Source organism: Zonotrichia albicollis, chromosome 2 (assembly GCF_047830755.1).
Source record: "Zonotrichia albicollis isolate bZonAlb1 chromosome 2, bZonAlb1.hap1, whole genome shotgun sequence".
In the NCBI taxonomy this organism is placed as follows: Eukaryota; Metazoa; Chordata; class Aves; order Passeriformes; family Passerellidae; genus Zonotrichia; species Zonotrichia albicollis.
The window spans coordinates 37,572,618-37,595,145 of NC_133820.1; the positions used below are offsets into that span (position 1 = coordinate 37,572,618).

The window sequence follows — 22,528 nt, forward strand, 5'->3', positions numbered from 1 at the left end:
GTAATGAGGATTCAGCAATTTTGAACAAAAACCAGTCTGAGGGCAATCAATCAGATCATTGATTTCTATGCACAAAATGAGATGTTGCTCAACTGCAACATTTTGACTTCCACTAAGTAGGAGATGCAGTGGTACAGAAGTGAGAACTGAATGTTTAAACTCCTCACTGTAGATAAATTGTCTCAGCAGCATTTTTCTTGTCCACAGAGTTGCCATCTCTTAACCAATAAGCACTTTCTGTACAGACACTGCACTTTGCTGGCTGCCTTCCCACAAGATTTGTGAATAGGTAGTTCCAATGGTGCAAGCTCCTCACCTGGAACAGAGAGGGTGTTGATGAAAGCTGCTTTTAAATCAGTTCAATCCCTCTGGGATCAAATAACACTTGGAGACAGAAGACCTCCTGTTACATCAGACAGAACGAAGTTACCTGTTTTACTGTGGTTTACGATGTCAGTGCAGCCATGTGCAGAACACAACCAACAAAACCACTGCTGTTGTGCATCACCATTTCACCAGGAATGCTAGAATCTGTGTTAGTTCCTTGGCACATGATCCTCAAAAAGGCCAGTGAATAGTGGAGGTTTAAATCTCAAATCTCTGCATCTGCTCTGAAGTTGTTGTTTTTTGTTATGGAGAGACCTAACAGCACACTAGCAGTACAGCATCCAAATGACTAAATTTTCCAGTACTGGACAATGAAATCTCTGATAAGGCTGAGTTGCCCATGCAGCAAACAAGTAAAGAACAGTAAAGATATCATTCTCTTGCTATCTAAGATATTTTAACATCAGAAGGGATCATGACTTTCTCATTCCTGACACATTTTGAACTGGCAAAGAAGTCCAGGGACCCATCTCTCCTCTTGTTGGATGGATTGCAGGGCCAACTTCTCAGGTCAAAAGCTTAATGGTGGGAGCTCCTGGGGGATCAGGTATTTCATGCCTGAAGACTATTGCCTTCACCAGTCTCATAAATAACACAATAGGAACTCCAGTAAGATAGACTGTATCTTTTTCTTCAGGCACAAAATCACACACAGTTCCATGATTTATACAAATGCAGAGCAGCCATTTGCCTTGTAAAACAGATGAACATTATGGAGATCTTTTCTCACATGTTGTTGGAAAGCTGAAAGGCAATCCACTACACAATCAATAGTAAGGCTTTGCCAAAGAAGGAGGAAATAGTCTCTCCTCTATATCCTGACTGGAGAGGGCAATATACTGACAAGGTGGATTATGACAATGAAACACTGGAATAATTGCTCAGTTGGGGGGGGTGTGGAGCCTCTACGCCACAGATGCTTTGGGAAGTGGTTTTACATCTGTCAGGAAGGACACTAGTGAAGCTGTTGCTATCTTTTGAAGAAGAACTGATTAGCCTAACTTCCCAAAACCCGTGAAGGCCTACAGTTCAGTAAAAGCTACAGTATCTGGTCAGGAGCAAGGCCCCACAGGCAGGCATCGTTAAGTCAGGCCAGACAAGACGGTTGACACATTAATATGAGGCCCCCAGCTCACACTGCACTGACTTTTGCACTGCAAAACATCTGCTGAAGACAACTAGAATTCAGATATGAAGAAAAGCAGGACTTGTTCTTGGTATTCAAATAGCAAGAAGCTCCTATGGTTCCAGCAGAAAAAAGCACTCTGTCTCATACAAAGGCATTGCAAAATCCTTCACTTGAGTTACTTGATGCAAAATATCTCTGCTCATTCGTGCTGGAGCAGCTAAATTAAGTGTGTTGCTTTCTATAAATCCTTCCTGTTGTCAGTGGGTTGCCTTTTACTTATGGCCATTGTCCCTTTTGTTGCAACAAGGAAAGAAACATAGCAGAGAGCTTTTGTTTAATGAGCCATCACATTTAAACATCATTTGTCTCAGTTGTTTTCCTTTTCTCATCTACCTTTGCTCATTAAACTCCACCCTGCTTGGCTGTTAACAGCATAATCATGGGGAGCAATAGCATCACGAGATTCCTTGTACCAGCATGATGCTGCTACCCCTGCTGCTTTCCCCCTATTCACCAGCTCTGATGGGGCTGTGCTTGCCTAGCATTACAGCCACGGTAGCAGCAGCTTCAGAGCCAGCTTACTCCGAAGGCTGAACAGCTGGAACTGTACTTCCCCATATGGAGCAAGGTTTCAGATGGATTTTCTTAGTGCTGCCTGTGACGTTCACCTTGTCCTTCAGCCCGTCTGTTGCAGCCAGTTTCCAGCCCCTTGCCTCTGCAGAGGGCAGAGGGCAAGGGAAAGGGCCATCAGTCTGCTCTGTACAGATGGCACGTCAGCTGTGGCAACATTCACTGGGGACAGGGACAAAAAAAAGTGAGGTAGAAGAGTGGCATTTGTGCCCCTCTGCAGAGGCGCTGCAGGAGAGTCTACAGCATAAAGGTTCTCTTGTGCTTCTTTCCCTGTCCAGGAACTTCAGCAATCCTAACCCAGGGAACCTAAGCCAAGCAAGTAGGGGAAGCAGTAACACAGCAAGGCTTTGGGATCAGGGAGCTAATTGCTCCAATCATTGTATGACTGCAGAGATCATAGCCAGAGCTAGAGTGAGCAAAGACAAACGTCATTTCCACAGTTCTTCATGTGTGTGCCAAAATATGAGCCAAAAAATTCCCCTTACATCTCTGAACCTCTTGCTTAGTCAGTTTTGGGGAGGAAGGGTACACCCATTGACTCTTACCATGGCTCATTTTAGCATGAAGAACCATAATGAAACTCGGACCCAGAGTCTGTTATTTACCTCTGGCTTCCACTGCCATCTCTTCTCAGCTGCCCAACACAGGAACATTCAGATCCTGATGGATGCCACTTGGTATCTGTGAGGGTAGTACTAGGACTAGGAAGCTGCAGCAGTATCCTGCAGTACCTGTTGCTGGTCATGTTACCTGCAGGAAGGAACACAGGATGAGTTTAGCCTGCAGCTCACAGCAGCCAAGCCCAGGAACCGGTGGTGGGAGATGCCAGCTGTGGAGCTGCCACTCTTCTGGCTCATGGGCAAACAGCTGAGTCTGGAATAGCCATGAGTGGGATAGTGATCCCACAGGCCTTGCTAACCCTGTCAGGAAGGCAGGTCCTCAAGGAAAGTGTCCTTCCATCTGCACCACCATTAGCTGGCTCTATCACATTTCTTGCCTATACCAGACAGATTGAGGGTTTGCATGGGATCTTATCAGAGGATAAATCAAAGACCTGAAGTTCATGAAAACAGGGAAGAGTGGATACAAGGAAGACATTTCCGAGAGCATATTGTAAGATCAAATCCCTGCAGAGATGGTCAAATTTGAATATTCTTCCCAGACCATTAGGAATACTCAGTAGATCCTGTAACCTCCCACCAGTGGGAAGATTAACATCAGCCTCAAATAAAGTCCACATGCCAGTCCTCCAGTCATTCAACCTTCCTGTGAGCTGAAGGCACCCAGGACAGAAAATATTCACACATTTGGATGTGCAGATTCCCATTCTATACGAAGCCACTGGGTGAAAACAACTCTGCCTTGACCCCTGGGTAACCCTGAGCCCCTTTTCTTGGGCTGAATTGGCCATTACAACTACCAGGATGACAAGAAAAAGTATTCCTATGGCAGAATGAGCAACCAAGGGGCAGAACTTTTCTAAAGGGTGGAAATTGTGCTCCTTTGTCAGCACCAAAATCACGCCACATATACATGCACACACAGCGCTGGGCCCATCTTTCTCAACTAGACAAGTTGTGGCTACTTTCTGCAGACACCTCAGCCTCAGCAAATCAGAGCTGAACATCTATTTTTCCAAGGCTTAACCCAGTGAGCACTGCAAATGAGGCTCAACCTCCTTCATAGTGCAAGACCACTCTAGACTTACAAAGAAGAAGAGTTGCAACTCCTCCATACTCACCCAGTGTTGCTGATCTTCATCTCTCCTTTATGCACTCACCTAGATTGGAAGAAACTCTACCAGCCTTCTTAATTATTCTGTGTACCTTTCTTTCTCAGGAAAAAATGGCACTTTCATAACATCATGTCCAACTGGCACAGCACAGCTAATTTCTCTTTTATGAAGGGCTTGATCCAGAGCCAGTGCAGTCTCTCTTGCTCCTCTTTGATTCTTGTTGTCCAGATCCAACTCATTCTTCTCAAGCTAAGCTCTTTATTCAGCAATACCCTCTATTTAGTCAGTGCAGGGAAATTTTACCAGTATAAACTAGGTTATGAGATTGAAAACTAAGTAGTTTTACTGGTGAATATATGGATAGAAACTCCTTTGCCCCTTTGTTTTAGTGATGTTTTGGAAGAGGCTTAAATTAAACCAAAAAGTCATTTATTCTAAAAGAATGCCTGCAGGGGACATAAACCAATAGTGCCTTAATTATGCCTGTATGCTCATTTTGATTGCTTTAATGTTTCTAATTACAGTGTTAACACTTCTCCCATTTGACAAGCAGGGAAGACAATTTGGCTCAACCAAGGAAGCTGGAGCATGGGTTATGGGAGATGTACATCACCTTCCAGAATGGCTTGCTCCTGCCAGCTTGGAAAGAACGGATGCTCTCATTGGCATTCTGTTATTTCAGCTTGTTCTTCCGCTGGGGCACTGATGGGGCAGCATTTTCAATGACAATGTGGTGGCAATGAAAATGCTGCTATTGCCACTTTTGGCAAGAAAACTTTGTGGACATTTGCAGAATCATAGAAAACACAGTTGAAAGAAACTGCAAAGAATTATCTCTGCTTTCCTTGTGGGAGAAGACAAGATTCAGTGCGCTCATCCAAACTTCTCTACAGAAGGCCTCGAGCCATTTATTCCTGTGCTTAATTACTGTACCACTAGTAAAGGCTTCTTAATGTCTAACGAGATCTTCCTTCTGTTTAAGCCAATTACACATTGTCCTATCCCCCTGGAGACACAGCACTGATTATTACTTCAAAGCATGTTAAGGCCAATACAAATTTAACAGCAAAGGCTGGATTGTGAGTGAGGTATCTCAAGACTGATACTTACATACTTTTGGATGAAAGCCATTGCCTGGACAATTTTTAAGGGGTCTCCATAGGTAAGTGCTGAAAAACTTCACTACAGAAAATTTTAATCCAATTTGTTTAGATGGAAGAAAAGGATGGGAGCTTTTAATTATTGCCTGCAAAAACATGCTCCTCTTACATCCAGAAGAACGCTAATTCAGATCCCTTAATAAAATAATCTGAACTATAATGTAATTGGTAAGCAATAGATGATATTTATATCTTAGTAAACTTAATCAATGTATTGAATGCAGGAAGGGCTTCTAGTCTCTCAGCTCTAAGATTGCAGTGCCCAAGATTTAGACACAGCCCCATGATCAGACAAGGTTTTTGTCACCATGCTATTTACTGCTGAGCCAAGACAGCCCATCTAAAACAGCAAGGGCAAGAGAAAGAAAAAAGCCCACAGAATTCAATAAAGTAATGCTTCAGATAGCCGTGTCACTCTCTTTGTAATCGGTTCCACCCCATTTTTGGTCTCAGATTTAGAGCTCAAGTCCTCTGAAGTCAACATTTCTTTCCTGGTTCATTATCCAATGCCCTCTTTGACCACATCCCAAGAAAGTTGCCAGTATCCATCCTGCCCCTTCCACCCATCATCCTAGAAGATCACCTGTCTGCAGCATCTGGCTCCCCCTGCTCCCAGGAGAGCACATCTGGTCTGATTTCTGTAGGCACCAAGACTGCTCCAGGTTTTGCAGGAACAGTAGGTATTCAGAGCCACGTGGAGCATGCACTTCTCCAATCCCTGCAGATTAAAACATTCATGAAAGTTAAAATAAATTACCAAAGATGTGAAATGAGTATACAGGAAAGCATGTTAAGGCTTGCATAGATATATGGAGATAAAGTGACATTTGCTTTGCTTTTGCTTAATTGTCACCATAGTGAACCGTGGCCATTTTCCTTCTGTATCAGAGCCCCCACACAGAAGTTAAATGCACTTCATCTTCTGCACATTACCTCGCACGTCACACTAATTTTTTTAACTCCCCATGTAAACAAGCCCTCAGAGGACTGTTTTTTTCCTCTCTCATGTGATGGTTCACTTTGTCACAAAGTGAAATGTATTGGAGAATACCATTTGCAGTGAATTTTCCCTCAGTTGTGCCTGGAGTGACATCTTTGTTGTGAATTGCTGCAAAACTTCTCCCTCTGCCTAACCTTATCTATTTTTTTCTCTTTCACACATCTATATTATAACAGCTTATAACTAGTAAAGAACCATCCCTCTACCAGGCAGACAGGCAACTGCTGGCTTGGTCTACAGGTGAGGTACAGAGATGATCTAGGGAGATTAACTGCTGGGCTAGGGATCACACAGGCTGTCTACATCTGAGCATAGAAAATATCTAAACCCAGACCTCTTCTACCCCTGGAGACATATTTTCTTCTCCTCTAAGTGATTTTTTCCTTATTAGAAACAGTCAATGAGCTTCTTCAAACCTCAGGATCATGCCAGTTTTGAGGGAAAGAAAAAAAGCAAAAATTACTGCCATCTGCATGACTCCCATCAGGGGACAAATCTTTCCCTCTCCCTCTCCCCCTTGTATTCCATCCTCCCTTTTTACTTAAGAGCAGTAGGAGACCTTCACATTAAGATACTGAACCCATCACAGTTGGAATAGACAAAGTGAAAAGGGAGGTGATGGAGGCTGAGACAATGTATTTTTAGTCATTTCGATGAATTATGGAGATGTGAAGCTGATAATTTATTGAAGAAGGGAAACGGGGGACTCTATGTAAATGTTTTCAGATGAATAATTAATGTGCCTTTCTAGCATCAGGGGGTCTTTAATTAAAGCCTCTGTTAAACAAGGGAAGGCAGACAGGCCTGGCTCCTTGCGGCAGCTAATTGCACCTTTCCCATGTACAGCTACGATTCAGAGACAAAGTATCATTTGCACAAATAAAGAAGGACAGATCCTACCTAGGGTGAGTGGTGGGAGGCTGTATGGGCCAGTTAAGTGACCTTAGGGCTGAGGTGGTCTGCATCACATTTTAAATTAGCTTGGCATACAAGCCTAATAAGGGGCTATGCGGAAGGGAGGGTGAAGAGGGTACTGTGGCCACAAGGCTTTGAGGAATGCAGAAAGCCCCTCACAACCATCTGTGGATTACAGCCTTTTCAAGAGGGACCTACTGACAGGGTGATCCAGGACCTTGCTGTCACTGCGTGATACAGTTGCCTTCCAAAATCCTGTTCTGTATCATGCCTGCCTCCCTGTTCCAATGCCAGGAATGGGTTCAGAGCAGAGAGGAACACAGCAATGAGGCAGAGTTGGCAGAATGGAGCAAAAATGCAAACTGGAGTCTTCCCAGTACCCAGCTGCTGTCCTTCTGGCCAATACCCTCCACAGGCACCACTACCTCTGCAGAACTTCACGTCTGGACCCCTCATTCCTTCTGGGGTTTCACAGCTGATGGAGACAGGATTGGATGAAGGTTCCTTGTGGGCTTCAGCCAGAACACAGCATCCCCTCTCTCTCATGCCATGTGATAGTGAGACCAAACTTCAGCCCTCTGCCTTACAAGGACTGGGCCTCCCAGAAGGTCTGTGATTATTTTCCAAGAGAATGTATAAAACCATAATAGTTTCAGGAACTAGAATGAGACAATTAAGGAATGACAAAACCAGTCCCAGTTAATATTTTTGAGGACCTTCTAATACAATTCCAAATTTTACTTATTTAACTGCCATAGGAAAAACAGGGAAACTTCCAAACAGGGAAATAAGTCTTGTTTTCCTTGAGAATGTTATCTAAACTAGACACAGATTAATTCATTTTGACACCTTGGCAAAGAAATTATCCCACTTTTTTCATTCATCTTTATCTCCAGTAACATTCCTGGTAACATTACAAATGAGGGAAAAATAGTCAGCTGAAACTTTATTTTTAACAGAAAGGGTTAAATCTAAGGTTGGCAAAACAGGTTCCCAAAGCAAATATTTCCAAATACAGAAGCTAATTACACATCTCTTTCCTGCACTGCTGAAGGCTGGCCTGAAGGAGACCTTGAGGGATTACCTAGTCTGTGCTGGTCATCTATGAAGGAGGCTTGCTTATCCTGTTGCCCCCACTTTCTGAAGCCATACTTGAGGCACTTCCTTTTAGGAAACTTCGAGCAGAAAGACAATTTGGAAAATACCCCTTTAAGAAAGGTCTCACTGATTTCTGCAAACATCTTGGTTTTCAGGAAAGCCCCAAATCTTCGCTATTGAGAGCATGTGTCTTCTGTTTGCCCACACCAACGCTCTTGGTGTAGGCAAACCAAAGCCTGACATGCCTGCGAGCTCAGTGAAGGTTTACGGCTGTGCTTTGCAGAGGCAAGTGCTGCCAGAAGGTCCCGGAGGCTGCCGCACTCCGAGGCCCTGCGAGCACCTACGAGGCTCTGCTGCTCTCTGCTGGGAAATGCGGGCAGAGCCCGAGATGCACAAGTGCTGGGGGAAGAGATGCATTTGCCCGCACATAAACACTCAGAGCCACCTGAACAATAACAGACACCTGGGTACAGGTGTCTCCTCTTCAACATCGCTGCCAGAAGTACACCCACACCAAAGTTTGCTGGTACAGGAGCAGTCTGGATGCAAATCCGCAGCCCCAGACACCTCTATTCCCCTTGCAGCCCAGCCCTCTACCTCATGCACGAGCTGGCTTTCTCCACTCTCTTGCACTAACACCTGCTCTCCTCCCAGCCTGTTTTTTTTCTCAAAACGCTCTGGATCGAGAGCAGAACAATTAACCCACCACTGAGGTAACAAACCAACGTGCAGGGCAGCCTCATGACCCCACAGAGTCACCAGTCAGGACACAGATGAGCAGAGATGTCTCTCCAAGGACCCCAAGCGTCTGCCTTAAAGCCGGGGGGGTTTTTTGATCATTGTTCCATGACCTGAAGCTGCTCTTTGTTCACCAGAGGTCAGGAAGGCTTTAACTATGTCTGGCCACATCTGCACAGAAGCACAGGTCAGAGAGTTTTGGGGCTGCAGTGTACAGAGAACAACGAGGCCCTGGCTGTGGGTATCAACTGGGCTGCCACAGCTCATGGATCATGTGGCAGGTGAGCTCCCTGCTTTGGCCACCAACCTCAGCCAGGGGAAAACCCCAGCTTTGGACAGCAAATCCCACACAAAGGAAAGGAACAAATCTCCAGCATGGTGCTGACCGAGGCCCTCTGCCCCTTTAAGCCATGACATTTAAATTTGCTGATATGTTTCATCTCATGCATCTCATTACGATTTTCAAGTAGCGGATGAGGCGACCAGAATTTGAGATACACACTTTCAGGGTTTGGCTATTATATACGTATATTTACAGCTCAATAAAATAAGAAGAAATATTCAAAGTAAACAGACTGTGGAAAGTGATTTCTTCCAACTCTCCACTGCAGACTTGCAAGAAACCAATCAAGGAGGCTCAAGAGTGGTTTGAGCGTAATTTATTAACCCAAAAGGGGCCGCATTGTTAACCAACATTATTTATAGTGAGCAGCTCAACCATCTCTGCTGAACAACTGTGCGATACTGCAGGGACAAATGCAGTGAGTTACTACAGAGATAGGACAAAACCAGCAGCATGTCTTTGTTACAGCTGTTAGAAAAAGCGTCCCCAGGAGACAGACACTGAATCTCTAATGGCTATCTTATTTCTCTGACAATTTATTTAAGTTTTAACTTAACAGCAGGAATGATAGCCACAGTTACACAGTGACTCCCAATAAAGGAGTGTATTGCTAATCTGCAGCTGGTGTTTTCTTATTTATTTCAAAGTCTTTAAGTTCCAGACTTAGCATATGGTGCCATATAAATAATGATATAATAATATGCTTTTGCTTTCCATGTGCCTGTGTAGAAAAAAGCCATGTGATTTATCTTACATGAGCATTGTATTTAAGGCATTATTTTGCTCAGAATTTTTAATGCATTTAAAATGCATCTTCTGTTTTTTTTAATCTGTTCTTTTGAAAGAATAAACAGAGCAGTGATGTTTATTTAATAGAGTCATTCATCTTACTTCCCTGTGCAAAATCCTAGCTTTCCAGACCCAGCAGCCAGATCCCTGCAGTAGGCAGTGGGGCTGGAAATGGAGAGATCTGCTGTTTACCAATGAGGCACAGATGAAAGGAACACATGGGGCTCGAGATTTACCCACAGCATGACACTATTTGAAACCAGCAGGCAGCTGAGAACTGCTTAGTTCCGTCCAGTAGAGGATAGAGAGGAGAAACCCATGGGAGAATTCCTGCAGGGAGTCATGCTGTGGAGAACACAGCTCTGGGGTGGCTCAGCACACAACCACCCCAACACACAACTGATATCAAGATGGCTCCTTCAGATAAAACTGTATCAGCACTTACAAAAAGCTGGCAGTCCCATGCTGTCTGGAACCATCACTGTCACACGGAGAAATGGAAGATGCAAGAAGGGATCAGAGCGGGAATGACCTGGCATCCCATGAGTGCAAACAGCAGTGCTCCAGTGCAAGAGGATCTGAGTGGTCACCATGGCTGAGGATATGGACAGCACTGTGATGAACCTGGCACTGGAGCAGTGAGGCAGCTGCTTCTCTGAAAAGGCCAATGGCATAACCTGAAAAACACAAAGTGAACTGCTCTGAATGGAAGTGACATCTGTAAGTTTAGAACAGCTTTTGAAGTCCTGTATCTCCCCTCCTCTCATCCCCATAAGCCCCCATGGCATTTTCAGCCAGTTGTTTCAAACCCAGCTCTTGTCAGACTAGAGCATGAACCAGAATATGTCAGAAGCTGGTTACTGTGGTAACCCAGCAGAGCTTTTATCTTTCTCCTTTCATCTCCTCTTTGGGGAAAACTGGCAGTCTGTTTATTTGCTTTTTCTGACGAAGTTCATCACGCAGAACACAAACTGTCTGGATCTGTGTAAAACTGAGGACAGGACAAAGTACCTCTCACATTAATGAACATGGAAATATTCCTCTTGGCACTCTACTACCCTACCTCTTGCTCCCCTGCCTTCCTGCACAAGCTATTAGACATGTCCTTTTCCAGGACTGAGACCAGAACTAGAACCAGAACCAGGATGAGGGCCAGGGCCAGGCATCACCACCAGTGACATCCTGGCCTGTATCAGGAATTGTGTGAGCAGCAGGACCAGGGCAGTGATTGTCCCCCTGTACTCAGCCCTGGGAGGCCACTCCTCAAATCCTGTCTCTTCTGAATCGAGCTCACTTCTGGGGCCCTTCACTACAAGACATTGAGGGGCTGGACAGAGTCCAGAGAAGGCAATGGAGCTGGTGAAGGGTTTGGAGCACAAGTCCTACAAGGAGCAGGTCAGGGAGCTGGGGGATGCTCAGCCTGGAGGAAAGGAAGCTCAGGGGGCCTTATCCCTCTCTCCAACCACCTGTAAACACATTGTAGCCAGGTGGGGGATGGTCTCTTCTGCCAGGCAACCAGCGATAGGACAAAAGGACACAGTCAAGCTGTGCCAGGGGAGGCTCAGGTTGGACGAATATCTTCACAGAAAACATGATTAGACATCAGAATGGGCTGTCCAGGGAGGGGGTGGACCCACGGTCCCTGGAAATGATTAAGCAAAGACTGGACAAGCCACTTACTGCCATGGTCCAGCAGGCACTGTGGCGCTCGGTCACTGGCTGGACTCGTGGATCTTTTCCCACCGATGAACTCCGCGATTCCCGCCCCCTGCCCTGGAACCCCGCCCTGGAGCTCCGCCCTGGAACCCCGCCCTGGAACTCCGCCCTGGAACCCCGCCCTGGAGCTCCGCTCTGGACCTCCGCCCTGAAACCCCGCCCTGGAACTCCGCCCTGGAACCCCGCCCTAGAACCCCGCCCTGGAGCTCCGCCCTCACCCAAGATGGCCGCGCTGCCCTCAGCCGCCCGCGTGACGCCGGCCGCGCCGCGCGCCGAGGCACGTGACGCCGGTTACCGCGGCAACCGCCGCGGCTTCCCGTGCCCACCCACTCACCTAGCTCTCCCCCGGCTACGGCGAGCGGCGAGCGGCAGAAAGAGCCGGCGTAGGCGGGGGGCGAAGCGCCCCCTGCCCTTCCCTGCAGAGCCGGGGGCAGGTGAGGGAGAGCCCCGGCCGGGAACCGCTTCCCCCGCTTCCCGGGCTGCACCGCCCGGCCCGGCCCGGCCCGGCCCGGCCTCCCACCGCCTCCCTTCTGCTCGGAGCGAACCCCGTTGTCAACAGGAGCAGCACCCTCCCTCCCGGTTCCAGGAGGGTGAGCGCAGCTCCTGATCCCCCTCGGTTCTCCCCCAGCACCCCGCTTCAGGCAACATTGCAGCACCGGGGCTCGGGATGGGAGAAAGAAACAGGGCCAGACTGCCCGCACTCAGTCACAGGTCTAGGGATGGGAGTGAGGGGCATGGACACAGCGCAGTCCAGCTGCTCAAGGGGTACATGGGCAAAGCCTGCCCAAATTTCGGCTGCTGCTGTCAGGGAGCAAACCTGGAGGTGCACCAAGCAAGGAATGAGGCAGGAACTGAGGGCAGCCACAGCGCAGGCAGCGCAGACATCAGAGGGGTCACCAACAGTCACAGGCAAGGAAAGGTCATGGGATCCATGGGTCGGTCTGGGATCCATCCAAGGGACTTCCATAGACAAAGCTACCTAGAATAGAGAGTCAGAGTCACCCTAGGAAAACTAGTCAGTGAGGATCAGGCATAGATACAACTGCTGCACAGTTCAGCTCTGAAGGCTTCAGCCAGAGCTGAAGTAAAGTTCCTGTGATCATGCAGAAGGTGCAGGTGGAGCCAGTCACAGAAATAAACCCTGTTAGTGCATGCTTTAAGTGTGCATATTACTCCATCCTCTGCAGCATATTTGCAGAGGATGGAGTAATATGCTAAGTCTAGTCTGTGGAGGTAGATGTTTTAAATACTCTTGTTCTTTATCTGCTAAATATTGTAGCAAGGGTTCGATCATCATTCAGAATCTGAAGTGGAGGAATCTGAGGACCACACACCCATAGTTGAATCCCCACCATCACTGGATGACTTACCTGGCCTGGAAACACCAGCATCTGCAGCCCAGCCGTCTGTAGTGGAATTGCCACTATCTGCAGACCAACTGGCTGTCAAGAAGCCACCCCATTCCGAGCACCATTTCCAGCTCACTGTATAGTCTGCATCCAGGGAAAGCTCACCTGAGATCAGATCACCTCTGGGTGAACTTCCAGGTTTCAAAGTCAAGATGCACACCTCTGAATCCACACAGGATGGCAGTAACACCGTTGAGGCTGTGTTGTCAGCAGCAGAGATTGCATTTGAATCATTGGAGAATCCAGAGGATTTTGGAGACCCCTATCAAGTTGCCATGAATTATGTGGAGGAACATAAAATTCTACAGCTATTTCAGGTGAAATACATATTCCTTATCTTCTTCCAGAGCCTTACATGAGGAGCTTGGCCTAAAGTTAGCTTGAATCAAATTATCCCTTCCCCAGATCTCTCCTTGTCCTGTGCTGTCTTAGGTATTACTTAAGAAAAAGCAGTAGAAAAGGACCCTATATCATCTTTGGTGTCTGAAGAGATTCTTGCTTTTTAAAATGCAGATGGCATTGGAACAGGAAGTGCAGGCACCCATGTATCCAAAGATCAATAATTCTTTCCTCCTGTTTGTCTCTGTCTCAGGATATCACAGAAAAACTGCTGATCCATAAGCCTGATGACCCCTTGCAGTTCATATTGCTGGAGGTAGGGTGCCTTTCTGGGGCTCTGTGGGAACAGGGTCAGCTTTGCAGAGCACACCAGAGTCATGGTCAGCCCAGGACTGTTTCCCTGACTGTGTGTCTGCTGTCTTGGGAGGGAGAAAAGCACAGGCAGCAGCAGAGGGCCTAGGGTGCAAGGACCATGTGTGCTCTGAGAGGAAGGAAAGGTATGGGTGGGTGGGGGAAGAATGGGGTGAGTGTGCCCTGGAATTACCTGAAAGGTGAGGGAAGCTTAATGACAGAGGTCTCTGTGACCCTTCTCTAGCTGCCTCTATCCCAAACTGGGAGGGAGCACTTTTTCTGCCCACACCCCCCTATTCTAGAGAGCTGTCTCTGCTGATCCTGAAGGGTATTAAAACACAGGTAATTCAAAGTCAGTGAAGTGAGACAGTAGTTTGGGAGTGAGTTAGAAGTGTGGATTGCTTCTTGGGAGGAGGAGGTTAGAAGAAAGAAAGCAGACAGAGGAAAAGAGTGAGAGTCTTCCTTCATTTCCCTCCAGTCAGTCAGGAGAGGCACCATCTTGGAGGTTTGCTGCTGGGTTCATGGTGCACTAAGCACAAAACCTCCAGAGGAATGGCAGGGTCAGTTCTGGGCATCAGTGTGAAAGCAAATAAGCTCCCAAATGACTCTTTTCCTTTTCCTTTTGCCCAGGTGCAGTCTATGATAAATGCCAGGCAAGCAGAACCGGAAAAACTATCGGAATAGAAGGAAGATGTGTAGGTGTTTCTAGAAGAAGGCTTGTGCACTCCTTTTGGCCCCCATTTACCCTGCTGTTGTGGTATTGCCACACCATGCCTTCCCAGCACCGTGTAGTCATTAGCAATAACTTGGAAAAGATCTGCTTGTCTGTCTCTTGCCTGGTTTCTCTGTTCTGTATGCTTGTGCTTCCCCTTGGATTTAAATCCTGCAACCAAGTTTTGGTTTGGAATCACACACTGAGATCTAAGTGTGCATGGATTTGCATGCACATATGGCACATCTTGAAGAGGCAGGTCTGCTGATCTTCTAGGCATATAAATGCATAAATCTCACATTTAGGCCAATCCACACTCTGCCTCTCTGTGCAGAGAAACCTCACAGCTCAGACAATGCAAGGACAAAAGCAAGTAGGGTTAAAAAGCAGCCCTGGACAACCCACAGCCTTCTTTTCTCATGCTGCAATGGTGGCTTACTGTGTCCAGTTATGCAGCAGCACCAATGCCTATCTCATACTTTGATAGTTTGTGTCTGGGCTTCCCCACTGCCCCCAGAGCTCCTCTAATGCAAGAAGCTGTCTCTCTGCCTCTTCCACACACTGGGTACAGCTGTCTCACCCTTAATCAGCCCTGCTGGACACTGATCACTCTGCTTTTTGGGGTGGCCCTGCCCGTATCATTGTAAGTAGGGTGTTTAACCAGAACAGTAAAGCAACAGTTGCACACACCCTTTATGCTTTCAGGAGACATTGTCACTCAGGAATGTGGGAGGTGAATAAAAGCAAACAAACCAAAACCAAGCACTGGTAGCCCAGAGAATTAGGAGTCAAGATACATTTCGCAAGCACATCATTTGAACTGTGTTTGATTTTTGAAACAATTACAATTCTCATTTTCATACTATCCAAGTGTTTGCTTCTACCCTGTAAAAAACCTTTTTTTTTTCTGTTTCTTGTCTCTTGCCTGACAATTATTGAAAATGTGCAACAGAGCATACTGTTATTTTGGCTTAATAGATTGTCTTATATGCAATAGATGCCAGAAAGGGTTTTTATGTCACTACAGGCTTTTCTCTTTTTTAGGCAAGTGCTCTAATTTCCTGATGAATGGTGGTGTATTCCCAAATGACTGTTTCTATGGCTATGTAGACAGCACCATAAAAACTATCTCTTTTTTAAAAAATAATGTACAATGATTGGGTTGTGTGATTCTACACAACACAGCTTGGGCACCAAAAGTCTGGGAATAACAGAGGGCAAGTATTTGGCATACAAATTCCATGTGTGAGATGAGTTTCCTTCCTATCTGAGTTTCTCAAAAAGGATCAGTTAACTCATGTGTTTCAAAACTGAAAACAGGTAAGCACCCCTGTCATTCATAGGGAAAGGAGGTTTTCAAGGTTATTTTGAGCCTGAAGATGGCTTACGATTCAGATTAAATTTTCATTGGTTTTATAAGAGTTTTACTGTATACTTAAGCACCTAGGTGCCCCTGCAGCAGTGAGATGCTTTTGAAATCCCTACTCAACTCCAGCAACTGGAAAAATCTGACACTGAGAATCTGAGATTGATCTGCTTACAAATTCTTGACCAAAAATGTATCAGGCTGAAAAACAATGCATACATGCCCTGTCCTAATGTATCTCTGTGGAACAGGAAATGTATGGAAGATGGAGATAGTGTTTGAAGCTTTCTTGTCTCTATGGTCATTTGTCAGCACATTGTCCCAGGAGATGGAGAAGCTGACATGTCTTTGAATTTTGTTGTAGAGCAGGATTAGGATGCCTTGGGGTACAGCCTTCACTGTGTATATCCTGCCTCTGTCATTTGGGTATTGCTGTTTGTTGTTGTCTTTTGCTTACAAAAAGCTTTTGACCTGTAATACGTTCTCAGACTATAAGTATATGCCTTCAACTTCATGTCAGCATTAAGGGAGTTATGCAAGGGAAGATCCTTAATTCCTCTCTCAGGTAGTTTGAAATGAGCTGCAAAGCAGTCTTCTTACAGGTGACAGAAGTTTTGCAAGAGAGGCCCTACCCAGCGTTCCTCAGTAATCTCAGGGCCACAGTTTTCCTTTGGTGGCCTGGCCACCTCATGTCGTGCTAACAAAGTTGCTGTGTGGCAGCAAGAATTCCTCCCCAGTACACATAAGAGAGAGCATCTGTCTTGTCTATCTCTCAGAAAAGAGAAACATTGTTTTCTGTTCTTTTCGTGCTATTGAGGAGAGGTCCTTCTCCATTGAGGAGCAGTTTTCTAGAGATGAATGAGACTGTACCCAGGATAAGGTCTGTGGGCCTGGAGATGGCATGTGTAGGGATTGGGGAAGGCAGTGGGCCAAGGAAAATCCTTCAGCATTCGGAGTTGGGGGTGGGGGGGATATGATCTCTGAGCAAGGACTTAGATCAGAAATGTCACTTCCTTTACCTCAAACCTCTCAGATGATCAAACTTAATTTTATAAAAACAAAAAAGCATCCTCCAGAAACATTTTTAAACTGTCATTAAATTTCTTGCCTTGAGTGCTCAGAAGGAATTAGCAGTTCCTCGTGTGTAACCGAAATTCTTCCATATAAGTCCTTACAGCACACTAGTCACAGCACATTTGAATGCCCTCCAGAGTGCTAAGCAACATGACTAACATCTGGTGTTTGCTCTTTCTCCTCTCCACAAGGGAAATGGCTGTGCACTGAAGTGCATTCTTGTAGAAAGGGTGGTTTGGGCTGTTTACCACCTGTGTATCTCTATGTACTTCCAGTGGATAAGTCATGAAGTGGAAGGTGTGGAAGTTGGAGGTAGTTTGTAGTTCCCATGGATGATTCCTCTGCAGTATGAGCTGGATACTGAGAAAACGCATTCTTTTCAAGGGAGAGATTTTTTTGTTCATCCATGGACAGACACAGAGGTGTCACCCATCTAATCTGCCAAATGGCATGGTCTTATGGTGCCCAGACTGTTTCTGTTGTGAACCTTGTGCTCCTCCAGAGGCAGGACACAGAGGAGCCAATCAGGAGGAAAGTGCAGTCCCTATAAAATAGGTCTCTTGGACCAAAACATCAGTTTCTTTTTTCTGCCATCTCTGTATGGAACTTGAAAACACTCAGCTGCCCCAAGCAATACTGGAGTTGCCTGTGTACTGCTTCTAACCAATGGGGGGAAAAAAGTTGTAATAGCTAATTAAAAATCCTCTGAAAAGTTCACGCAGCCTCTGCTCTGGTTCTTAGGTGGAGGGCACAGGCAAGATCTCCCTTCAATGGGCAGCTGCTTACGGCATGAGACATTTCATTGTGATTCACTGGATATGAATCACTGCTATATAACACCAACTTTAAGCTAGTTGAATGCCATTGATTTCAAAGTTTCACAATCGTGTGGAACTCATAGTAGGCAGTAGCAACTGCTTTCATGTCTGAAATGGAAGAAAATAACCTCTGGGTAAAGTCCAACAAAGAGGTTAGCTGAAGAGAGCTCCTCCAGGCTGAACACTGGAGAATGTGCTTGGAAAGGGAATATACTGAGGCAAATTGATCAAACCCTGTCTGACATGCCTCCAGGTTGTATTCCAGAGAAAGCTTCTCTTGACCATTCTTTCATCCAGATAAATGCAGGAAAAAATGAATAAACATTTCCTTAAGGTCAGGAATTGTTATCCATGGCTGCATTCCTTTTTTGGGTACTGTTATGGACAACACTGATATAGCAGCATCACCAAAACTCACAGCCACAGCTTGACATACAATAATTAAAAGAAGAACTTTGAGTTATTGAAGAGACATGGATTGGATGAATATTCATCCATCATCTCCTGAAGAAAGGCAGTAGGCTGGAATGTCACTGCAGAACAGATGAATTTAGGCAAAGCAGATGCAAGAGATTTCTGTATATATATTTCAACACTGGAAACTGACTGTGGACACTCCAGTAGCTGGTCTGTTTTAGAAATTCCTGGTATGAATGAATGGTGTGGCTCTTCTCCCTCAAGGATATCATCTCAATTCCCCATGCAACTCCTCTCACAGATGGGAGTAGCTCACCCTCCTTTGTCACAGACCCTATTGTTTCAAGCACTAGGAAGGAAATCTCCATGGCTTATTCATCCAGGAGTCTGGGGGTAAACTATCTTCCAGGGCAGAAGAGAGGAGAAACTGCTGGTGTCATATCATAAACTGCACTGGAATAATACCAGGAAAGAAACAAACAATGAGATGGACTCATTTTCTTTTTGACATTGTTACTTTGAGACCAAAATGAGCATGTTTTTCATTGTCATTAAAGAGACAAGAAGTGGAGGAACATATGGTGCACAGAGCCAGAGTTATGAAGGTGCACAGCTATCAAGTGCAGTTCTCAAAATTAAAAGGGAAGCATTGTAGCTAAGGGAGTACATCTCTCAGTTTACATTTGCCATGAAAACTTCACTATAAACTTAAAAGTCTTTAAGGCAAATACCTGATTTAGAATCATGTGGTCCAACCTTAAAAATTATTATTAACTGGGAGGCAGGATCCATGTTAGGGTTAGGGAGTTGGTAAGGAAAAGAGATGACCTCTGTCCTTCCTCCTTTCTGTTCCTCAGCTTAACTTCTAGCATAAAACAGGAAACGGGTGAATAAAGGATGTGTAATGCTGCAGTTGTTTGTTAATGGAAAAAACAGATGTCAAACCAGCCTTTGAAGAAAAACACTTCCCACCTTGAGGAGCTGTTGAACTTTGGATAGGTGAGTAGACATTGGAGGGAAGGCTGTATTGCATGCAGGAAAATGGTCAGAGACTCAAAGGTTTTTAACAGTATCTCAAATTTACATAAACATCATGAACATGACAGTCCCTCTGAAGAGCAGATCGATGCCAGTTCAATCCTGTTATTGTTTATACAATATATGTATAAGTATACCCTGGATCTAGCATATTATCCTGCCTCCTTGCAAGGAGATTCAGTGAAGGACAGTATTGCCAGTTTGCTGAAACCCCGCAGTATTGAAAGCAAACCCTGCCCATTGGAGAACCCAGCTTTTGGCCCTGTTGTCTAAATTCCTTGGTAGTGTAAGAGAGCTATATTGAGAGACTCCTTGACCATGGTGTGATGCCATGATGAAAATATATGTTTGCCTTGGCAGATTGGAGCATATATGGGAGAAATTTAGCAACAGGTCGCTACGTTTTGCCCCATTAGATGATTAAATCTTTGTAAATGAAGAGCAAAGCCCTTTAGAAAGGTAGAAGCTGAGCTAACTTTTCCTAGTTAGCTTCCATAGACTTCTTAGTAGTTGTTCTAAGCCTTCCTGGCTTGTCAGAAATTACGTGTGGAAAAACAGTGTGGGAATAGCAGGTTATAGAGCATCTGGAACTAAAAAAATAAAACCAGAATAAAATGTAGCCTTGCCTGTATGTGCCCATGAGAGGGCAGCACAGACCGGCTGAGCCTTTGCTAAAGGCTTGTCAGAGGCATGAGTTTACATCCCACGGAGTAGCTACAAGCAGAGGCAAAAAGATGTGTGTAGAAGGGCTAGACGGCCTAAAGCACAAGCTCATCCGTCATCCGCCTAAAACTGAAACCCAGGTATGGCTCTGTGCAGGCTTGAGTGGGTCAGACCCCAGGTGCATAGCAGGGTTTGAATCTCACAGATTTTTCAGGGAAGTTTCCCGTTAGATACTGGAACCTTGAAAGAGTTTCAGTGGAAGAATTTTGGACAGTGCCTACAGTTCTGTTAAGCAATGAGTCGGTGTGAGACACCAACCACACCCTTCCCGAGGCAGAGGCTTTCACCCCGGGAGCGCTGTAAACTCGCCCCAGGCGGGTGCTATTTATTTCCATCACGGTGTTGCACCAGCCAACACCCCTCTGCTGCTCCCGCTCCTCCCACTGCCAAGACTGCTGTGATGCAGCTCTAATTGACTGTCCTCCTTCTTTCTGCTGGGTGCTCCAGCCCTCTGGCAAGGTGGATGGCGGAAATGCTGAGATAAATGAGACATATGCTTGCAGCAAGTGTGCTGGAAACTGGGTACTGACAGGCAACCATATGTAGATGGCAGTGCTCCACTGCCAGCCCTTTGTGGCCTCTGCATCAGATGCAGCTGATGCAGAGGAGGCAAGCAGTGGCTTTGGGAGGAATGAGGTGTCCCCAAACACTCTTCAATAATAAGCTGGAATCAATGTGAACAAGTGTGTTTGGCCCCTTGCAAACAAGAAGTAAATGTTCCCAAAAAAGATCACTACTTCGAAGCATGTTGTGGCTCATGACTGACAGAGGGGATTTTGGAAGAGCGGTTTTTAACCATCAGCAAGAACAATGCAGTCACTAGATCCAGACAGAACAGCTTGTTCCCAGTCTGTTAGGGGAACTCAACTGAACCAACAGTAGTAAAGGACCATCATAGTGCCAAAGCTGTTTGGGAGTGGGATTTCATTCTAATGGCTGTATTGACACTGACATATGCTGCCTTTCAGAGGCCAGGTTTCATAACCAAGAGCAATACAGAGACACTGTCTAGCAGATCTTCCCTGGACAGCCTTTTAAAGAAGCTATCTAAAAGGCAAGCAGAAAATTTCTGCCTTCTCAAAAGTCTTTTCTCCTGCCAAAGATCTCTGCAAATCCCAGGCAATCATTTGCCAAGGCATAATGAGATTTCTATCCTCCTATGAGCCTTCCCTATGAGCTCCTCCTCTATGAAGACAGGCTGCCAGAGGTGAGGTTGTTCCTCTTGGAGAAGAAAGGGCTTAGGGGAAACCTCATTGAAGCCTTCCAGTACAAGGGACTTATAAAAAGGAGGGAGAATGACTTTTTATATCAGCAGGTAGTGATAGAAGAGGCAATAGCTTGAAACTGAAAGAGGGCAGGTTTAGATTACATGTTAGGAAAAAATTCTTTACTCAGAGGGTGGTGAGGCACTGGAACAAGTTGCCCAGAGAAATTGTGGATGTCTCATCCCTGGAAGTGTTCAAGGCCAGGCTGAATGGGCTCTGGACAACTTAATCTAGTGAGTGGCATCCCTGCCCAGGGCAGGAGGTCAGAACTGGATGATCTTTAAGGTCCCTTCCAACCCAAACCATTCTATGATTCTGTGATTCTATGGTTGCCTGTGGCCAGGCTCCTCTTCAGAGGGGGCTGGCCTGCCCTCATCTGAAGATGAGATGCAAGAGAACACCGTGTCCCTTTTACTGGCCCCTTTATGCCCTCAAGGGTGTTGGCTGTGGAGCGTCACTCTCGGGCTTGGCTCCCCTTCCCTGCCAGGAGAAACTCCTGCTGGTGGTAGGGGAATCGGGGCACAGCTTGACCTCTGCACTCTCCCATGCTCCTCCGTGCTTGTTTTATCTTCTGGTTCTTGTGTGTACAAAAATGTGACCTGTGGGTTGCTGAAAGACCTGGGTGAGATCAACAGCTCTAAGATGCAAATCCTTTGGTCTGGATTTTCCTCTGCAGAAATTGGCCTTGGGCATGTGTTGAGGCTCTCCTACAAATTCCCTTCGTAGTCAGCACAGTAAGAGACATCCTTAGGGTGAGATTTAGAACCCAAATCTCTCTCAGTGAGTACAAGAAGGCACCTTGAGGGTCTCCTTTATTAACAGTAGTAGCAGCCAATAAAGATTAATCTTCACAAGAATCCACTATTTCTCTATGCTTTTGGGTTGAGACCACGGAGGAAGGGAGCAAGAGTAGCTGGTCTAATTGTTAGCAGTGGAGTACCGAGATTTAATTTGTTATTGCCTTTACCCACACGTGCAAATATCACTATGAATACTAGCCCAAACCTCCCTGGGGAGGCAGTTCTCTGCCTGACCTCTGTTCTTTATCAGACAGAGCAGCTTTCTCCCAAGTTGTTTGTCCTTTCTGCTTGCTCACATTCAGGAGGAACATTCTCTTCTGAAAGGCTGAAAGTACAAATTTTCATGCAATCTCATGATTGCAGTAGCTTGGGCTTTACGCAACTACCCAAAATTGTAAGTTTTAATGATACTGAAATGCAGATGTGGTTATAAGCTCATGAATAAAGCTATCCTACAAAATTGGAAAGATAAGGTGCATCCCTCTCTTAACTCAAAAAACCCCAGTCCTTGAGAGTGTGCCCTATGAGCACTCTTCTTAGGAATGAAGAATTGCTAAATGCAAAACTCTAGGATTG

The 22,528-nt window shown here is 45.7% G+C and overlaps 1 protein-coding gene and 1 long non-coding RNA gene across 4 annotated transcripts in view; one reads left to right on the top strand and one right to left on the bottom strand.

The window, feature by feature from the left end:
* Window positions 1-11,732, bottom strand: part of LOC113459157 (uncharacterized) — a 30,458-nt gene extending 18,726 nt beyond the window's left edge. For both annotated transcript variants that reach the window (XM_074534759.1, XM_026792856.2), the window contains exons 1-4: window positions 11,605-11,732; window positions 10,370-10,601; window positions 5,625-5,759; window positions 2,752-2,896 (exon numbers count right to left, since the gene is read on the bottom strand). In XM_074534759.1, coding sequence (XP_074390860.1) covers window positions 2,752-2,896; window positions 5,625-5,759; window positions 10,370-10,601; window positions 11,605-11,610 — 518 coding nt within the window. In that variant the 5' untranslated portion in view covers window positions 11,611-11,732. The remainder of the gene's footprint in view (window positions 1-2,751; window positions 2,897-5,624; window positions 5,760-10,369; window positions 10,602-11,604) is intronic.
* Window positions 11,733-11,915: 183 nt separating this feature from the next.
* Window positions 11,916-16,294, top strand: LOC113459158 (uncharacterized). 2 transcript variants are annotated; one of them, XR_003380092.2, is made up of 4 exons: window positions 11,916-12,074; window positions 12,920-13,366; window positions 13,642-13,704; window positions 14,370-16,294. It is a non-coding gene; the product is annotated as an uncharacterized LOC113459158 (long non-coding RNA). The 2 variants fall into 2 exon arrangements; XR_003380091.2 differs by having other exon boundaries at window positions 11,919-12,230.
* The last annotated feature ends 6,234 nt before the right edge of the window (window positions 16,295-22,528 follow it).